The sequence below is a fragment of the Eurosta solidaginis genome, chromosome 4 (genome assembly GCF_040869045.1).
Source record: "Eurosta solidaginis isolate ZX-2024a chromosome 4, ASM4086904v1, whole genome shotgun sequence".
Taxonomy (NCBI): domain Eukaryota; kingdom Metazoa; phylum Arthropoda; class Insecta; order Diptera; family Tephritidae; genus Eurosta; species Eurosta solidaginis.
The window spans coordinates 44,206,488-44,225,244 of NC_090322.1; the positions used below are offsets into that span (position 1 = coordinate 44,206,488).

The window sequence follows — 18,757 nt, forward strand, 5'->3', positions numbered from 1 at the left end:
TATGCAGCCTGCAAACTGTGGAGGTCATCTTCCGGAATTTTAATGCCATTTATAACATTTGGGTTGAGGTAATTTTTGAGGACTGGTGACAAAACTTCGACGCTTAATACACGCATTGTGATAAAGTACCTCTTGTACCCCCTATGAAGCTCTTCTGTACACTCACAACTCGCCCCCGCCAAAAAATTATTTGATTTCTAAACACATGTATGGGTGCCTCTACGTGAGGTATGAGGTGAGCTATTCTGCTCTGCGGAGTGCATGGTACCCTCTGAAGCAGTGTCAGTTTCAGATACCTCAGCTATAGTACTCGATGGTTGTACAGCTATGGAGTCAGCGAGTGCGTTCACTTCCGTCTTGAGACGGGAGAGTGCATCAGCGACTACATTTGTCTTACCTGGCTTGTAGATTAACTCGCAGTTATATTCCTCTATACGAGCTTTCCATCGCTTGAGCTTTGCATTGTAATTGTGATTACTCAAGGAGAATGTCAGAGGTTGGTGATCAGTGTAAACCCTAATTTTCTTTGCGCCGTAAAGGTAGGAGCGCAAATTATCTAGTGACCAAACAATAGCTAGAAGCTCGGTGGGGTGCGATAAAGCCATGCGAGATAACGCCATATGGCCTTATCACTCAATTCAAAGAGAGATAAAGCCATATTCGCGCCAAAATTTCTGTATGGCTTTATTTCCAATTTCAAAGAGCGATAAGGCTATATGGCGTTATCTCGTATGGCTTTATCTCTCATTTGATTTTCCCTTTTACGGAATATTTTCGGTGGGGTGCAATAGAGCCATACGCAATAACGCCATACGGCTTTATTTCCAATCAGTTTGAGAAATAAAGCCATATGTCCTTATTTCCAATTTGCTAATGGAAATAAAGCCAGTATGGCCTTATTGCCATTTTCAAAACATGGGCGGCGCGATACCGGCCTAGTGAAAAACATAAAAATTGTATAGGTATTATACAAAATCTGTAAATAATAAACCAGAACTTCATTAATTTATTAGTAATAAATTTGCCTCTATTATTTACAAAATTATGGTTTCTCCTTTTACGAAATGTGCACTATTAGTGATTTTAACCTTTCGTAAAAGGAAAAATCTTTGACAATTCAATCTTAATAGAGTGATTATTAAAAACAGTTCTGCTTATTCTGCTTAAAAATGAATATGGAAAAATTGAAACAAATAGAGAGTAATCGTATAAACGCAAGGAAGATCTTACTAAATAAAAACGCCTTGTTTGCCATTTATTTTAAGTTTTACCTCCTTATGGCTTTATTACTTATTTGAGAGAATTTTCGGTATGGCTTTATTTCGCTTTGCGATTTAAGCGAATTGGAAATATCGCCATATGGCCTTATTTCCATTTCGCTTAAGAAATAAAGCCATATGGCGTTATTGCGTATGGCTCTATTGCACCCCACCAATATTTTCTGCTCTATATGCATTCAAGAAGGTGTAAGCATTCTGTAAAAGGGAAAAATCATTAGTTTTTCTTCTTGCAATGAAAAGTAATGATTTTTCCCTTTTACAGAAATGTGAAATACTTTTGAAAAGCTAACGATTTTACAGAATTTGCCACTGACCATTTTGTAAAAAAACAAACTTTCAGTTTCTTTATATTTCTTTAAAGATAATAAAGTAAACACAAGTATAACATTAAAAGAAAAACATTATTCCAACAAACAAATCAAACAACATGAAAACCAAAAATTACGTGTAACAAAAAATTAAACACTATTTCAATATAGTTCTAGGTATATAATAACATATGAGTTTAATTGTATTATTAACAAAATATTTGTTTTGCTTCTTTTATTATACTGCGACAAATTGGGCACAATGTTTGTACGCCCTTTAATTTGCTGTTTTCTTCCATTTTTTGAAAGCATGTTTGACAAACTTTATAATGATGACATGGGTCGAACAAGAGTTCCCTTTCCCTTTCGCAGCAAATTACGCATAACAATGTCATATTTTGTTGCGTTTGTATATGATCTGTACAATGTTGATCTTCAATACTGTCGTCGTCGTCTTCATAATCATCATCGGAACTATGGATTTAATTGACGAATTTTTCTGCAAGTATGCAGTCTTCCATTTTAGAAAACTGACAGAGAATTTCCATCAAAGATATTTTATTGTTTTTTAATAAGTCTAGCCGTTTTTTAATAAATTTGTCGCGAACTTTATTGCCGAATGTTTTTGATTTATATAGATTCGTACAACCAGAAATAGATTTTGAATAATCCATGGATTTTACAAAATCTAATTCGAAAAGGGTTTCTAGGAAGTTGTAAAACGTGCCTCGCTGGAAGTTTCATATTCAATCTGCTATGGAAACCTTCAGCAGAATTACTTGTCCTGACAGGTTCTTTATACACTGAAAAGTTTACAGGTTTTTCCTAAAACAATAAAATTTCATAAAATTATATATATATATGTAATTTAGTTTTCTCTCACTTTTTTCATCCATTGTCGCTCGAAGTAATTTATAAATGGTTTAAAGAAGCTTTCTGTATTATTTGATGCATTAACAAATTTTACATCCATAGCATCTTGTTTTAAAATGCTATAGGCTTCTATAATATTAGCCGGTTTCAATAATGGTAGATACATAAATTTGGAAAATAGGTTTTTGGCATTTTTATCTCTGTTCAATTTAGCTGTGAATCCAGGAATTTGCGTAACTTTCCGTCAAAGAGTATTCGTGTAGTGAAACCAACATCCAACCGTTTTCACTGTTGGGTATACGCTTTTAAAAGCATTACGTAAACTGCATTCAAAATCAGTGATTACTGACGTCGGCTTCAAATCGATGACATTTGATTGCAAATATTGTGTTTAAGCGACTTAAACTATGAACATTTTTCGTTCGTTTGTTTCAGTAGCCATTGAGTGTGCTTGTAATTCTCAACTGGTTAGTGAAATATTCTAAAGACATAGTTTGAGAGTTTTAATTAAAACGGAGGTTCTTCGGATGGTGTGCTAATACATCAGAGCCCAGTGCTCGCCTCCATATCACACTTTGAAGGGGTTCTTCAAATAGAAGATGAGGTGGCTCATTAGAGCGAAACCTCAGAGTGCCCAACGCTCGCCCCAAATTAAATAAATAGAGGTTTTTCTTGTAGAAAATGGGGTGCCAATACCTCAGAGCCGTCCCGTGCTCGCCTCCATATCACATTTTAAAGGGTTCTTCAAATAGAGGATGAGGTGGCTCAGTAGAGCGAAGCCTCAGAGCCCCCAGTGCTCGCCCCCAAATCAAATAAATAAAAGGTGTACTGATGCTATGCATCCTCCCATGACTTAAACACACCAATAACACTAAAACTACCCAACTTAATAAACTGAATCCCTTAAAATAAACACAAATAAATAAATAAAGGTGTACTGATGCTATGCATCCTCCCATGACTTAAATACACCAATAACACTAAAATTACCCAACTCAATAAATGGAATACATTAAATCAAAAACCCCATAAACTCAATACAGTCCGTTAATAATAATAATTTATAAATTAAAAAAAAAAGGAATGCTTGGTGGGAGTTGAACCCGCAACCCCGGGCGTTTGGTCGGGTACGTCAGCCACTGTGCCACGACTCATACGCTTACAAGCACATAAAATTACTCATTTATAACTCTTATTAAACTGCTCGCCCTCAATTGCCCAAAGCTTAGACATATTGCAAAACATGTTTATATGCAGATTCTGACTTATGAGACATTAAAATATATATGAACGGATATGCCTGAAAAATAATGAAAAATGATCGAGTTATTTTAAGATAAATAATAAATTTTAATTTTAAAGTTCTCACATGGTCTGCGTGAATAATGTGAATTATAAGCAATTGCTTATATTTCTTTGAAATAGGTACTATGTTAAATGTTCCATCAACTATATAATTACGTTGTTCCATGTGGTTCCTTCCTTTAATAGCATTAGAAAGGGTAGGAGACACAAATAATGAGTAGGCAAAATTTTCTTCTACTATAGTGTCAATATAAAGTTTGTCATTTTCCTCATATCTGGACATTGTGAATTTTGATGTAATTTCTTTATTTTTATAAACTTCAATAATTTCTTCAAAATTCATCGGATATTTTGGATATTTTTCTTGTTTTATATGAATCAAATGCCTACGCATTTTACCGAACTCCACTGAATGTGATGTTTCCTTATATTTTTTACATTGTGCATCAAATATATCTCGCACACTTGAACGTTTTAATGATGCACTCATCACTTCAGTTTTTATCGAATTTATTAATTTTAATTTATCAATTAAGGCACTTTGTTCCCCATGATTGTGGCCCTTCTTGACACTTTTCTCTGTTTTACGGCAAAATCTTGTGCTATTAAATTCAATGGCAACTGCAGCTGAACAGTTATCCACATAACAATAATAATATTTAACATTTTTATTCATATATTTATATTTGAAAATTTGATTTTCTTTTTCAATTAATAATAAAGAACTGTTTTTCCTAAAACCTGGAATCAACTTATATTCAAAAATTATTTCTTGATTTTCCATTTTAATCAAAGCACAAAACACGTAGATTATGAAAATATGCAATTTGACAATATGCAATATGACATTGATTAAGAAAGTTGCCAGGTGAAATGAATAACAATTAAATGCACATTCACAATGACAAATAAATTCATATGAGAGATAAGGCCATATGGCTTTAACTCACAATTGACAAAAAAAAATATGGCATTATATCTCAATACGAAGCGTGATAATCCCATATGGCTTTACCTCGCAATTGGATGGGAGATAGAGCCATATGGCGTTATCTCGCATGGCTTTATCGCACCCCACCTAGAAGCTCTTTTTCATTCGTAGCGTAGTTTTCCTCGGCTTTGTTTAGAGACCGCGATATGTAAGCTATCGGTTTATCGTCGCCTATTGATCCTTGTGATAGTACCGCGCCAATGGCGTAGTTTGATGCGTCCGTTGTCAAATTAAATGTTTTGGAAAATCTGGAAATGCTAATATGTCCACTGACATCAATAGTTGTTTCAGCTCGCAGAAGGCTTCTAAGGCATCCTTGTCAAGCTTAATCGCTACGTTTTTGGACGCGTTCGCTTTTACCTGTGCATTTTCCCCTCGAGTGAGGTTGGTGAGTGGCTTTGCGACCTTGGCGAAATCCTTAATGAATTTCCTATAATATGAGGTCATACCAAGGAAACTTTTTAAATCCTTCAAATTTTCCGAGGGTGAAATCGTTTTAATAGTTTCTACCTTTTTTGGGTCAGCGCGTACTCCATCGGGAGTAATGACATAGCCTAGAAATTCGACTTCTTTTTCAAAGAAGCATGTCTTTTCCGAATTAACCTTTAGATTCGCCTCCCAAAGCGTTGCAAAAACCTTCTCAACATTAACAAGGTGTTCCTCTGCATCCTTGACATTGATATCGTCGATATAGACATAACAAATTTTTCCGATGTACTTCTTGCGGACATCGTCTATCATCCTTTGGAAAATGGCAGGCGCATTTTTCAACCCGAATGGCAACCGAAGAAATTCGTATTTGCCATTCCTTGTGGAGAAGGCTGTCTTTGGGATGTCCGAATCCTTCATGGGAATTTGGTGAAGTGCGGAAGTCAAATCAATTGTCGTATAGAAGTTGGCTTGGCCAAGGCTACAAAGAGTCGCGTTTATATCGGGAATTGGGTAAGTATCGGCGATAGTTACAGCGTTCAACCGTTTGTAGTCTATAACCATACGATACTGTTTGTCCCCATTCGCCTTAGGCTTTTTGGGGACTATCCAAATTGGAGAATTGTATGGGCTTTTTGACGTCTGGATAACACCTTCGTCTAGGAGCTCATTTATCTGTTTTTCGACTTCATCTCTCATACATGCTGGGTGTATCTGCACTCGTTTGTGCAACTAGACAAAAAAAAACTGTCACTATCAAATTGCCGTGGCAATCAAATCAATGTTGCCGCGTGGGTGGTTTAACATATAATAATTCATTTTATTCAAATTAGAAGCCTACCAGCAAACATTTGTTTCTTTGCATATGTTCATATGAATATGTATGTACATAGGTTAAATATAAAGACAGTAATGAGCGCATCTATATGTGTATTTGTGATTGATGAGCATAAAGCGAATTCAATAAATCAATACATATAATTCAAATGAGAAAATGAGTGTTTAAATTTGCATGAGAATGAATGTATAAGTAATTGTAACTATGCAGAGATGCATTCATATAAAATATAAAAGTATAAAATTTAATACTTAAGGTATGTATAGAGTGCAGATATACGTTTATACAAATTTGGTTACTTCAAGAAACTCGTTAATACAATTCTTTCACTTGTGATTATGAATTCATTTGATACAAGTTAGTAATTACATGCGAGCTATAAAGATGAAATACAACAGCGAAATGAAATATGGACATATGCAGTGTACGATAATAGTAGTAATATTATATATGAAATATGAGAAATACATATGGTTGATGTTATCTAACATTCCGGCCCCGTTGAACGATCTGCGGTCTTCAATATACGCTTGTTGGGAGCATCGCTAGTTTGTGAATTGCGCGGCGTAACACACCGGTTGCCGTTTTTACGTCTGCCACACGCACTTTACCGTCAACGCCGGTTTTGATACCTATTACTCTTCCCACCATCCATTTTTGGGGTGGCAAATTGTCTTCGTGCAGCAGTACGAGGGTGCCAATTTCCAAATTGGGCTGCGGCTTGTCCCATCGAGTTCGCGCCTGCAGGCTCAGTATGTAGTCCCGTTGGAAGGCGGACCAGAACTGTGCCTTCAGGGACGAGAGCCGCTGCCAGCGATCTAAGAAGCGCAGTTTCTCGGTTGATTTGTGGGTTTCGGGCATTGCTGTGAGCGAGTCTCCGATGAGCATATGTGCCGGAGTTATTGCTTCGCCATCGTTCGGATCGTCGGATGCGCCTGCGATTGGACGCGAATTGAGGATTGCCTCTACCTCTATTAACACGGTGCCTAGCTCTTCGAAGGTTAGTGCTGTGTCGCCGATTACGCGCACTAATAGGTGCTTGGCGCTCTTCACGGCTGCCTCCCATAGTCCGCCGAAATGCGGTGTGCGTGGGGGTATAAAAACGAACTCCATGCCTTTCTCTGCTGCGAATAGGTATATTTCTTTGCGTTTGGCGTCGTCTTCGATTAGTTTGGTGAGTTCTTTGAGGCGTGCGTTGGCGCCGACGAAATTCGTTGCGTTGTCGCAATACAACTTCTCCGGTATTCCGCGACGTCCGACGAACCTTTTAAGTACAGATAAAAATGCATTAGTTGAAAGATCAGAAACGGGTTCTTTATGTACGGCTTTTGAACTGAAACAAACAAAAATAGCAACATAAGATTTATAAGGTGGTCGGCCTCTTAACTTGTGTGTGGTATAAAAGGGCCCACAAAAATCAACTCCGCAAATAAGAAACGGTCTAACGGAGCGCAACCTATCTCGTGGCAGGTCACCCATTATTTGGCTCATCAGTTTAGGCCTGTATTTAAAACAGCGAACGCATTCATGAACTACCTTCCTAGCCACATCTCTGGCATTTATGACCCACAACTTTTGTCGCATCAAACCGATTAAAATCTTTGGACCTGCACGATTAAAATCTTTGGACCTGCATGACAATTCTTTTTATGCAAATGGTCAATATATTTGTGCACAAAGGTTGATGATTTTGACAACAACAATGGGAATTTTACATCGTTTGGAAACTGAATGTTTGAGGCGGCCTCCAACGCGAATCAGAGACAAACTTCGATTTTTTTCGCTATGCTCCTCTATGAAAGAGTTCAGCTTTTGGATGTTTGCTTTTGGATATTCGCCCTTCTTCAATTGCTCCGTTACTTCTGCAAATTCGAATTTTTGAACTGTTTCTACAATTTTTAAAAATGCCCAATTATATTCAGTTGCAGTTATATTTGTATTTTCTGTATTTGTTAACGGCCTTATGAATCTATAAAGATATGCCACGATTCGCACAATTTTGTTAAAGGATGATATTGGGTTAATAATATTTAATATTATATTTTCCTTTAACCCTAGATTCAGTGTGGTTTTAACCTGTTTAATTTCTAACTGTGCGTTGCTCTCTGCTAGTTCAAATTTTGGGTTTTTTGGCGAATTCGTCGAATCTGTTAATAGAAAATTTGGCCCTTCACGCCACAGAGGTTGTATAAGTTGATCAATGTCACATCCGCGTGAGGCGAGGTCAGCCGGATTTTGTTTACTTTGCACATTTTTCCATACAACATTGTTTGTTTTTTCTTGGATCTCAGCTACTCTGTTCGCTACGAATGTTGATAGAGTTGATGAGTGCTTTTTCAACCAATATAGCACTATTTCTGAGTCCGACCAAAAATATACGCTTTGAACTAATAAAGATTTGAACAGTGGCTCAATTACTTTATAGAGTCTTGTGAGCAGTAACGCGGCGCAAAGTTCAAGCCGCGGAAGGCTTTTGGTTTTTAAAGGCGCTACTTTAGATTTGGCTGTTAAAAGCCGTGATGTTACAACGTTATTATGTGAGCTTCGAATATATATGCAACAACCATATGCGCGTTGCGAAGCATCACAAAACCCATGAACTTGTATGCCATTATTTGGCGATATATTAACAAGCCGAGATATTTCCATCTTGTCTACTTGAGCCAAATCTTCTGATAGATTTTGCCATATTGTCTCAATACTTTGGGGAATTGATTCATCCCAAGCCAACTTTAATAGCCATAATTCTTGCAGTAGTATTTTAACTTTGATAATAATTGGACAGAGCAAACCTAATGGGTCAAATATTCGTGACGACACTGACAGTATATTTCTTTTTGTGGCCTTTATTTTAAGTGAATGTCGGTCGATTTTAAATTTTATTGTATCTTTTTTCGGAGACCAAGTATTTCCGAGGGCCTTGATTGTGCCGCTGTCATCCACTTGCAACGATTTTTCTTTATCGTCGTTTCTAAATAATTTTGGATGATTGGAGTGCCACTTTGCAAGGCTGAATCCCCCGGCCCTTAAAATCGTAACGACCTCTTTTTCAGTTTGTTGCAAATCATCTATGTTATCAGCGCCCGATAACATGTCATCGACGTAAAATTCTTCGCGTATTACCTTACATCCTAGCGGATATTGTTGAGCGTACATTTCGCTTAACTCTTTCAAACATCGAATGGCTAGGTATGGCGCTGGCGCTGTACCATATGTGACGGTGTTTAGGCAAAATGTTTGGATTGAATCTAATGGGCTTTCTCTATATAAAATGAGTTGGAACCTTTTATCATCGTCATTTATGGCTACTTGCCGGTACATTTTCGTAATATCAGCGGTAATTGCATATTTGCGACAGCGAAAGCGTATCAATGCGCTGAATAATTCTGGTTGAATGGTAGGGCCAACCATTAACGTATCATTTAATGAAACTTTTGTGGAGCTTTTGTATGACGCATCGAAAACTACTCGTAGTTTGGTAGTTGCGGCGTCTGGTCTTAAAACGCATTGATGCGGAATAAAATAATGTGATGAATTTATATCAATATCTTCGATTTGACTCATATGACCTAAGTTAATATATTCATTCATAAATTCTTTATACATGTTATAAACTTCAGGCGTTTTTTGTAATCGTCTTTCTAATGAAAGGAATCTTTTTTGGGCAATTTCATATGTAAACCCGAGGTTTGATGGGTCTTTTTTGAATGGCAGTTTTACCTCAAATTTCCCGCTGGGCAACAGTTTTACGTTCTCTTTAAAGTGGGCTTCACATTCTATGTGTTCTGGCGTTAACTTTGAAGCGCAACTTGCAACCTCGTCTATTTCCCAAAATTTTTTAAGCGCCCCACCTATGGTGTTATCTTTTTCATCAAGGTCTTGTACAGTGGCAACTGTTAGATCGCAACCCGCTCTTATCATTTTTGGGCTAGCTTTACATTTTCCTGAAACAATCCATCCCAATTGGGTCTTTTGTAAAGTCAGTAACTCATCGTTCAGCTTTATTTGACCCACTCATAAGAGGCTAAAGAAAATTTCAGCTCCAATTAAAATATCAACCTTTCGTCGTTTAAAGAAGAATGGGTCGGCTAATTTTATATTTGAAGGTATGTTCTAATCTGTCGTGGTAATATTGCCTTGTGGTTGATATCCTGAAATTGACTTGATAACCCAAAGATCAACAGTAGCTTTGTATTCATTTACACGAGATTTAATAAAGGTTGAGACCCTGCCCTTGATATTTGCCTCGATTTGTCCAACACCCGCTATTTGCAACTGTTTGCGATCTTTTTTCAGTTTTAGTCTTTTGGCCGTTTCTTCGCTGATTAAATTGATTTGCGACCCTGGGTCTAATAACGCTCTAGCTACCATGTATTCACCGTTTTGGCTTCTAATTTGGATCACCGCAGTTGCTAATACTACTACGCCATCTGAGACCGAAGCATGACTGACTGCACCATTGGTCGAATAGGTTACAGAAGCAGTGTTTGATGCAACCTGAGACGTAACGGGTGCATTATTACTTGCTGCAGAAACGGACGTCACTTGGTATTTGTGTAGCAGTGAGTTATGTGGGCGTTGGCAAACCCGACATCGTCCAGCACGATAACTAGACACGCTGTGACCTGTTTTTAAACAATTAATGCAAAGCGCATTTTTCTTTGCAAAATTAAATCGATCGGTAACCGTTAAATTAGCAAATGATCCACAATTAGTGATAAAATGACCTTTTAATTTGCAATATGCGCATTTGTTAACTTTGGCTTCGGTAATACTAAATGTAGATCTTTCAGATCGCTTTCCCGATGGCTTATTTTCTTTGAGCGATGAGGGCTTATAATTTTTATGGTCATTTACTTCTAGAGACTGACAGCGCCTTATAAGAACTTTAGCGCAATCATTCCATGTTGGCAGTTTAGAGTAATCGAGTGGATCATTCCATTTTGCCCTTGTTGCACCATCAACTTTAGACATGGCTAAATGAATAAGTAGCGCATTTGTTATGTCCTTATCGTTACCCAACGAATGCAATGAATCATATGTGGCAGATATAGTATCAACGGCATTGCGGAGGAGGGACGCGTTTGGCTGAGAAATTTTAGGTATGCTAAACATTTGCTCTACACTGTCAAAAAAAATTAGACACTTTTTGTCATATCTTTCCGCTAAACGTTCTAATGCTTTCGGGTAATTTTCGGCAGTAATCTGAAACGCTTTTACTGTATGTAGAGCTTCACCAGATAAACTGCTCAATAAATGGTTAAACTTTTCAATATTCGAGAGGGACGTTTCATCATGAACCAAAGTTGTAAAAGTTCCAATAAAATTTTTATAGTCCGCATATTTGCCGTTGAAATTTGGCAATTTTAAATTTGGCAAGCGATTTATAGGTGCAATTGTAGCACTAAACGTAGTTTCCAGTGCTGTGTTATCATGTAATCTGTTTCTACCCAACAACGAAAGCAACTTGGATTTTGTCGAAACACATAATTCCTCAATTTCACCTCGTTTCTCATCTTCAGAGTCAATTTTTTCTATCTCCGTTTGATATGCCATAACTTGCTTCATATACGAGTTTAGAATGTCTAACCTACATTCAAGGTCTATTGGGTTCGAAGCAGCTGAAGAATCATCAAGAAGATTCTTGATGCAAGTTATATTTTTGCGAGAAGAAGCACGCTGTTGTTTCAGAGTAGCAAGAGAATTGGCTACTGAATCACCGGCGTTATCGCTTGAAAGTGGCATTTTGAGCAAAGTGACTTTAATGTAATAAACGAAATGTACAAATAAGCAACAATTGAACAGGGATTCAATATACCCTTGTTCCACACCCAGCCCGAACTGTGTGAAATTTACTTTTCGGTTTGATTTGGTTTCGATTTATTCTCAAATTTATGAAACGGTTTGCAATATACCTTTGGCTCGAAAATATCAAAAAATTTTCAATCTAATTTAGTAGCAACTCTGCTCAAGAATTTCCGATGTAAAAATTGGGTTCCAATAACTCAATTTTAAACCATCAAATTATTAATTGAATGCTAATATTAGCGCATTGTCAACTTATCGAAGTTGAAAATCAATTTTGTTAAATATATGACCACCCTAATGCCACATTAGTATACCAACTCAATGTTGGGTTTTACTGCTAGCATAATTGCATTCACAGTACCATATTAGTCTCATATATTTATTAAAATCGTATGATGCCGCTAACTCGTCTTTATTGAAAAACATATATTTATGTATATGTATATGTACATATACTACTTTAAGGCATACCTTTGAAATTATATGTGCAAATTTTGAACACCGCAATATCATGCCTTCTTTACATAGTCAGCCCTTATACATTTACCGCTCTTTATATATATATATTCCTGCTCCCTTGTATACCTGTTGCTAACTCTTTGGTGGCGTTATATAAAAGTTACCGGGACCTATATACAAAACTGCCGCTATTTTTAATGGCTCGGCCTTTTGTGTTTCTAGAAGAATCCACTAATTTTCCCTTTTTATGCACCGTCTTTATTATGACCTTTTCCTAATGAATCCTTTACTCACATTTTTTTTTTAACTTTGAAATTTCGTTTTTATTCTTAATTTTTCTGTTTTAACGCCCGCAATATATTTTAAGTTTCAAATTTACATACCTCATCCAAACCTATGCACATTTCTTACGTGTTCACCAACCAACTGCAACAACAGATGCACCTCAATTTGGCCACAAGCCACCACACCAGCCAATTCGGATCACCAATCCCAGCAATCAGCAACAGCCGTATCAACCAGCGAGAACCCAACTCAATTGTCTTCAGCAGCAGGAGTCGAACAGGCAATCAACAACAACTCCACATGTACCACCAAATCTGTATCTATTTTTTCACCGCAACCAGCAACAGTATCACTATTATATGTTTTATTTATTTATTTGTTACACCCACGCAGCAGTGATTAGAAATTTAATAATTTTGTTTTTATTAAAGCACGGCATTTTCACTTTGTATTTTCTTTACAAAAACTAGGACTTCACTGTACAGTCCTGTCACGGTCGCCAAAATGTATTTGCACTCGTTTGTGCAACTAGACAAAAAAAAACACTATCAAATTGCCGTCGCAATCAAATCAATGTTGCCGCGTGGGTGGTTTAACATATAATAATCCATTTTATTCAAATTAGAAGTTTACCAGCAAACATTTGTTTCTTTGCATATGTTCATATGAATATGTATGTACATAGGTTAAATATAAAGACAGTAATGAGCGCATCTATATGTGTATTTGTGATTGATGAGCATAAAGCGAATTCAATAAATCAATACATATAATTCAAATGAGAAAATGAGTGTTTAACTTTGCATGAGAATGAATGTATAAGTAATTGTAACTATGCAGAGATGCATTCATATAAAATATAAAAGTATAAAATTTAATACTTAAGGTATGTATAGAGTGCAGATATACGTTTATACAAATTTGGTTACTTCAAGAAACTCGGTAATACAATTCTTTCACTTGTGATTATGAATTCATTTGTTACAAGTTAGTAATTACATGCGAGCTATAAAGATGAAATACAACAGCGAAATGAAATATGGACATATGCAGTGTACGATAATATTAGTAATATTATATATGAAATATGAGAAATACATATGGTTGATGTTCTCCAACACTGGGTATGGGTAGGATTTACTATACACCGGTTCGTCAGTTGATGTTTTTACTTCTGCACGGACATTCGTGTTTGCAAGCTCATAACCGTTAAGTGGTTCGAAAAGACCAGAATATTTTTCCAATAGTGAATTGACCTTTCCATGAATATCAAGAGGTAGGTCCTTCCCTAATGTAAAGTTTACATCGAGAGATCTTCTGCCTTTCAAGGGGATTTTGTAATTGTCTATACTAAGGAGGTTATTCTTCCTATCTATTATCGCGTCTAATTTCCTCAGGGTATCGTCCCTAATGATTCCGCAGAATTCACCAAGAGTCGGTAAAACGAAGAAATCAAATTCGGTGGAGTTACCCACACTTTCAAATAATTTTAATTTTACCTTATCCTTTATTGGCACTTGGATTTTGTCGAAACACATAATTCCTCAATTTCACCTCGTTTCTCATCTTCAGAGTCAATTTTTTCTATCTCCGTTTGATATGCCATAACTTGCTTCATATACGAGTTTAGAATGTCTAACCTACATTCAAGGTCTATTGGGTTCGAAGCAGCTGAAGAATCATCAAGAAAATTCTTGATGCGAGTTATATTTTTGCGAGAAGAAGCACGCTGTTGTTTCAGAGTAGCAAGAGAATTGGCTACTGAATCACCGGCGTTATCGCTGGAAAGAAGCATTTTGAGCAAAGTGACTTTAATGTAATAAACGAAATGTACAAATAAGCAACAATTTAACAGGGATTCAATATACCCTTGTTCCACACCCAGCCCGAACTGTATGGAATTTACTTTTCGGTTTGATTTGGTTTCGATTTATTCTCAAATTTATGAAAAGGTTTGCAATAAACCTTTGGTTCGAAAATATCAACAAATTTTCGATTTAATTTAGTAGCAACTCTGCTCAAGAATTTCCGATGTAAAAATTGGGTTCCAATAACTCAATTTTAAACCATCAAATTATTAATTGAATGCTAATATTAGCGCATTGTCAACTTATCGAAGTTGAAAATCAATTTTGTTAAATATTTGACCACCCTAATGCCACATTAGTATAACAACTCAATATTGGGTTTTACTGCTAGCATAATTGCATTCACAGTACCATATTAGTCTCATATATTTATTAAACTCGTATGATCCCGCTAACTCGTCTTTATTGAAAAACATATATTTATGTATATGTATATGTACATATACTACTTTAAGGCATACCTTTGAAATTATATGTGCAAATTTTGAACACCGCAATATCATGCGTTCTTTACATAGTCAGCCCTTATACATTTACCGCTCTTTATATATATATATATTCCTGCTCTCTTGTATACCTGTTGCTAACTCTTTGGTGGTGTTATATAAAAGTTACCGGGACCTATATACAAAACTGCCGCTATTTTTAATGGCTCGGCCTTTTGGGTTTCTAGAAGAATCCACTAATTTTCCCTTTTTATGCACCGTCTTTATTATGACCCTTTCCTAATGAATCCTTTACTCACACTTTTTTTTTTTTTTTAACTTTGAAATTTCGTTTTTATTCTTTATTTTTCTGTTTTAACGCCCGCAATATATTTTAAGTTTCAAATTTACATACCTCATCCAAACCTATGCACATTTCTTACGTGTTCACCAACCAACTGCAACAACAGATGCACCACAATTTGGCCACAAGCCACCACACCAGCCAATTCGGATCACCAATCCCAGCAATCAGCAACAGCCGTATCAACCAGCGAGAACCCAACTCAATTGTCTTCAGCAGCAGGAGTCGAACAGGCAATCAACAACAACTCCACATGTACCACCAAATCTGTATCTATTTTTTCACCGCAACCAGCAACAGTATCACTATTATATGTTTTATTTATTTATTTGTTACACCCACGCAGCAGTGATTAGAAATTTAATAATTTTGTTTTTGTTTTTATTAAAGCACGGCACTTTCACTTTATATTTTCTTTACAAAAACTAGGACTTCACTGTACAGTCCTGTCACGGTCGCCAAAATGTATTTGCACTCGTTTGTGCAACTAGACAAAAAAAAAAAACTGTCACTATCAAATTGCCGTCGCAATCAAATCAATGTTGCCGCGTGGGTGGTTTAACATATAATAATTCATTTTATTCAAATTAGAAGCTTACCAGCAAACATTTGTTTCTTTGCATATGTTCATATAAATATGTATGTACATAGGTTAAATATAAAGACAGCAATGAGCGCATCTATATGTGTATTTGTGATTGATGAGCATAAAGCGAATTCAATAAATCAATACATATAATTCAAATGAGAAAATGAGTGTTTAACTTTGCATGAGAATGAATGTATAAGTAATTGTAACTATGCAGAGATGCATTCATATAAAATATAAAAGTATAAAATTTAATACTTAAGGTATGTATAGAGTGCAGATATACGTTTATACAAATTTGGTTACTTCAAGAAACTCGGTAATACAATTCTTTCACTTGTGATTATGAATTCATTTGATACAAGTTAGTAATTACATGCGAGCTATAAAGATGAAATACAACAGCGAAATGAAATATGGACATATGCAGTGTACGATAATAGTAGTAATATTATATATGAAATATGAGGAATACATATGGTTGATGTTCTCCAACACTGGGTATGGGTAGGATTTACTATACACCGGTTCGTCAGTTGATGTTTTTACTTCTGCACGGACATTCGTGTTTGCAAGCTCATAACCGTTAAGTGGTTCGAAAAGACCAGAATATTTTTCCAATAGTGAATTGACCTTTCCATCAATATCAAGAGGTAGGTCCTTCCTTAATGTAAAGTTTACATCGAGAGATCTTCTGCCTTTCAAGGGGATTTTGTAATTGTCTATACTAAGGAGGTTATTCTTCTTATCTATTATCGCGTCTAATTTCCTCAGGGTATCGTCCCTAATGATTCCGCAGAATTCACCAAGAGTCGGTAAAACGAAGAAATCAAATTCGGTGGAGTTACCCACACTTTCAAATAATTTTAATTTTACCTTATCCTTTATTGGCACGCTACACCCACCGAAGCTACATTGAATAATTTTTTTACAGGAGTTGTTTTCGTTGCAATAGCATTTTTTATGAAATTCTTATTTGCGCCGGTATCCACAAGGAAATCTAGCACACGACCATCAGGCAAGGTATATTCTAGGTATGGTACACTAAATGACCGGAAGACAGAAAATCCTCCGAGTTGTCTTCACTTGACGAATCCTTCAGGTCCACATCTTTCTCTTCGCTCTCCTCGGGTGTAGTATGGAACACCCTTTGCTGCTTCCGTGGCAGATTTTCTGAACTTGCGCTACTTTTAAACGGATCTGGGCGATTCATGTAATTAACGTTGCGTGTCTGCACCGAGGGGTCTACGTCCATTTTCTCTACAGGCGAATGTAGTGGGGTGCTGGCATTTCCAAATCGACCTGACGGGCGATCACTCCTTACATATGGGTGCTTTTCCTGGTTGCGCCAAATAGGTTTAGGGGGTAACTGGGGAGGCTTGCTCCTATTCCTAAATGAGGAGGCACCTGGGAAAATGTTAACAGGGACAGCCACACGGTTATTGGAAATGTTTGTATGAACGGAAACATTGCGGAAATCCACATTTTGGATTTCCAAACAGGCTGAATATGCCTCCGGCAACGTTTTAGGACGTCGTATAAGAACCATTCGCGACATTTCGACGTTAAGCCCACGTATAAAAACGCCCAGGGCACGATTACGGTAGGTTTCTACCAGAACTTTAACGGCGTCTTCCGTGTAGGATTCGGCTTTTATTTTATTAATAATAAGGGAGAATTGATGATTCACCCTGGCGTAGAATTCGTCAATTCTCATTCCCTTTTGCTGTAGCTGGTGCAGTTGGTGTTCGAGTGTTCCAACATCCCTCTTATCTGCGTAGTGCAGGGAGAGGCATTCCTTAATTTGTCACCAATTGCTACCGAATATATTGTAAGAAATAAGTGTAGAATCAGCTGCACCCCGTACCTTCTGCCTAATATGTTGGAGAGTCGCTCAGTAAAGGGGCTTTCCCTTCATTACCGCAAAGTCTGAAAGGAGCACTTCCACAGAGTGAATCCATGAAATGTACGGGACAGGGTTACCGTCAAACACTTGTAGCTCCTTAACACAATCAGGTAGCCTACAGATATCTTTGATCTCAGCCTCAAAGGTGGGTGGCCGAGCTACCACTTCTTCAACCACTGGAGTAGTGGACGCTGTAGATGGATAGCTAGCTGAATCGACGCGAGCCACCCGCCTTTCTAGCAAATTTATTTTTTCAAGAAGGGCGTTGACGGCCCCAGTCAAATTTGTCACTGTGGCTCTTATATCTTCCATTTTTTGTGGGAATATTTTTATTTTACTTTACCTTCGTGTTTTTTATACTCATGTATACTTATGTATTATATCAGAATTACCCTGCAGCGTGTCCAGGCGCTCTCAGGAATTTTCACTACGTTGCAGTGCGTCCACGCACTTTAGGAACTTCTATTAGTAGGTAATGCTGATGATCTTGCCAGAAATTTTCCTTCAGTTTTTTCCACGGTTTTCTTCTTTCAAACAAATTCTTTAGACAGTTCTTTCTTTTTGCAAATTTCCTTTTTTATTTCAAACAGACAGTTTTTTCTTTTTAGCACTTTTTTCACAGTTTCTTTTTTTCAAACAAATTCTCTTTTGAATTTTTTTTTGCACAGTTCCTTTCACTTCCTGGGTCCCTGCTCGGGCGCCAGTTAAAGGACTATAGTCCTTGGTTATAAAAAAAATAATTTGTTGGGCCAACTCGCCCAACCAACAACACTAAACAATACAAGTTCAAATAATAATATTCCAGTATATTTTAATGTATTTTTGCTTATTATTATAACTAAAGCTAATTTATTGTTAACGCTAATCCGTCCCGTACTCGACTGCCGGGTCTGCCGCAACTGCTCCCCTATATAGCCAAACAACAAGCCGCGACGCGCCTCTTGCGTAACTTGTTGACAGCCCGCTGTATGAGAATGTTGAAGTCGGTTTCTTCCCACAGGTGCCGTATGTGTGTATTTCACAATCATG

At 36.9% G+C, this 18,757-nt stretch overlaps 3 protein-coding genes across 9 annotated transcripts in view; 1 reads left to right on the forward strand and 2 right to left on the reverse strand.

Moving 5' to 3' along the window:
• The window catches only part of LOC137249657 (uncharacterized), a 49,561-nt gene extending 30,967 nt beyond the window's left edge, over positions 1-18,594 (reverse strand). For both annotated transcript variants that reach the window (XR_010952475.1, XM_067781360.1), the window contains exon 1: positions 18,121-18,594. The gene's annotated coding sequence lies outside the window, so the exon portion shown is untranslated. The remainder of the gene's footprint in view (positions 1-18,120) is intronic.
• GlcAT-I (Glucuronyltransferase I) overlaps positions 1-18,757 on the forward strand; it is a 160,246-nt gene that overhangs the window by 8,045 nt on the left and 133,444 nt on the right. Inside the window, exon 3 of one of the 6 annotated variants that reach the window (XR_010952473.1) lies at positions 15,340-15,922. The exons of the other annotated variants lie outside the window; for them this stretch is intronic. The gene's annotated coding sequence lies outside the window, so the exon portion shown is untranslated. Of the gene's footprint in view, positions 1-15,339; positions 15,923-18,757 lie in introns of those variants that run through there. 6 annotated transcript variants of the gene reach the window in all.
• On the reverse strand, positions 2,531-18,125 carry LOC137249656 (uncharacterized). Its single transcript, XM_067781359.1, has 2 exons — positions 12,675-18,125; positions 2,531-7,288 (listed from the first exon to the last, which is right to left on the reverse strand). The coding sequence occupies exons 1-2, from the start codon at positions 12,677-12,679 to the stop codon at positions 6,544-6,546; spliced, it is 750 nt and encodes a 249-aa protein (XP_067637460.1). The 5' UTR covers positions 12,680-18,125; the 3' UTR covers positions 2,531-6,543.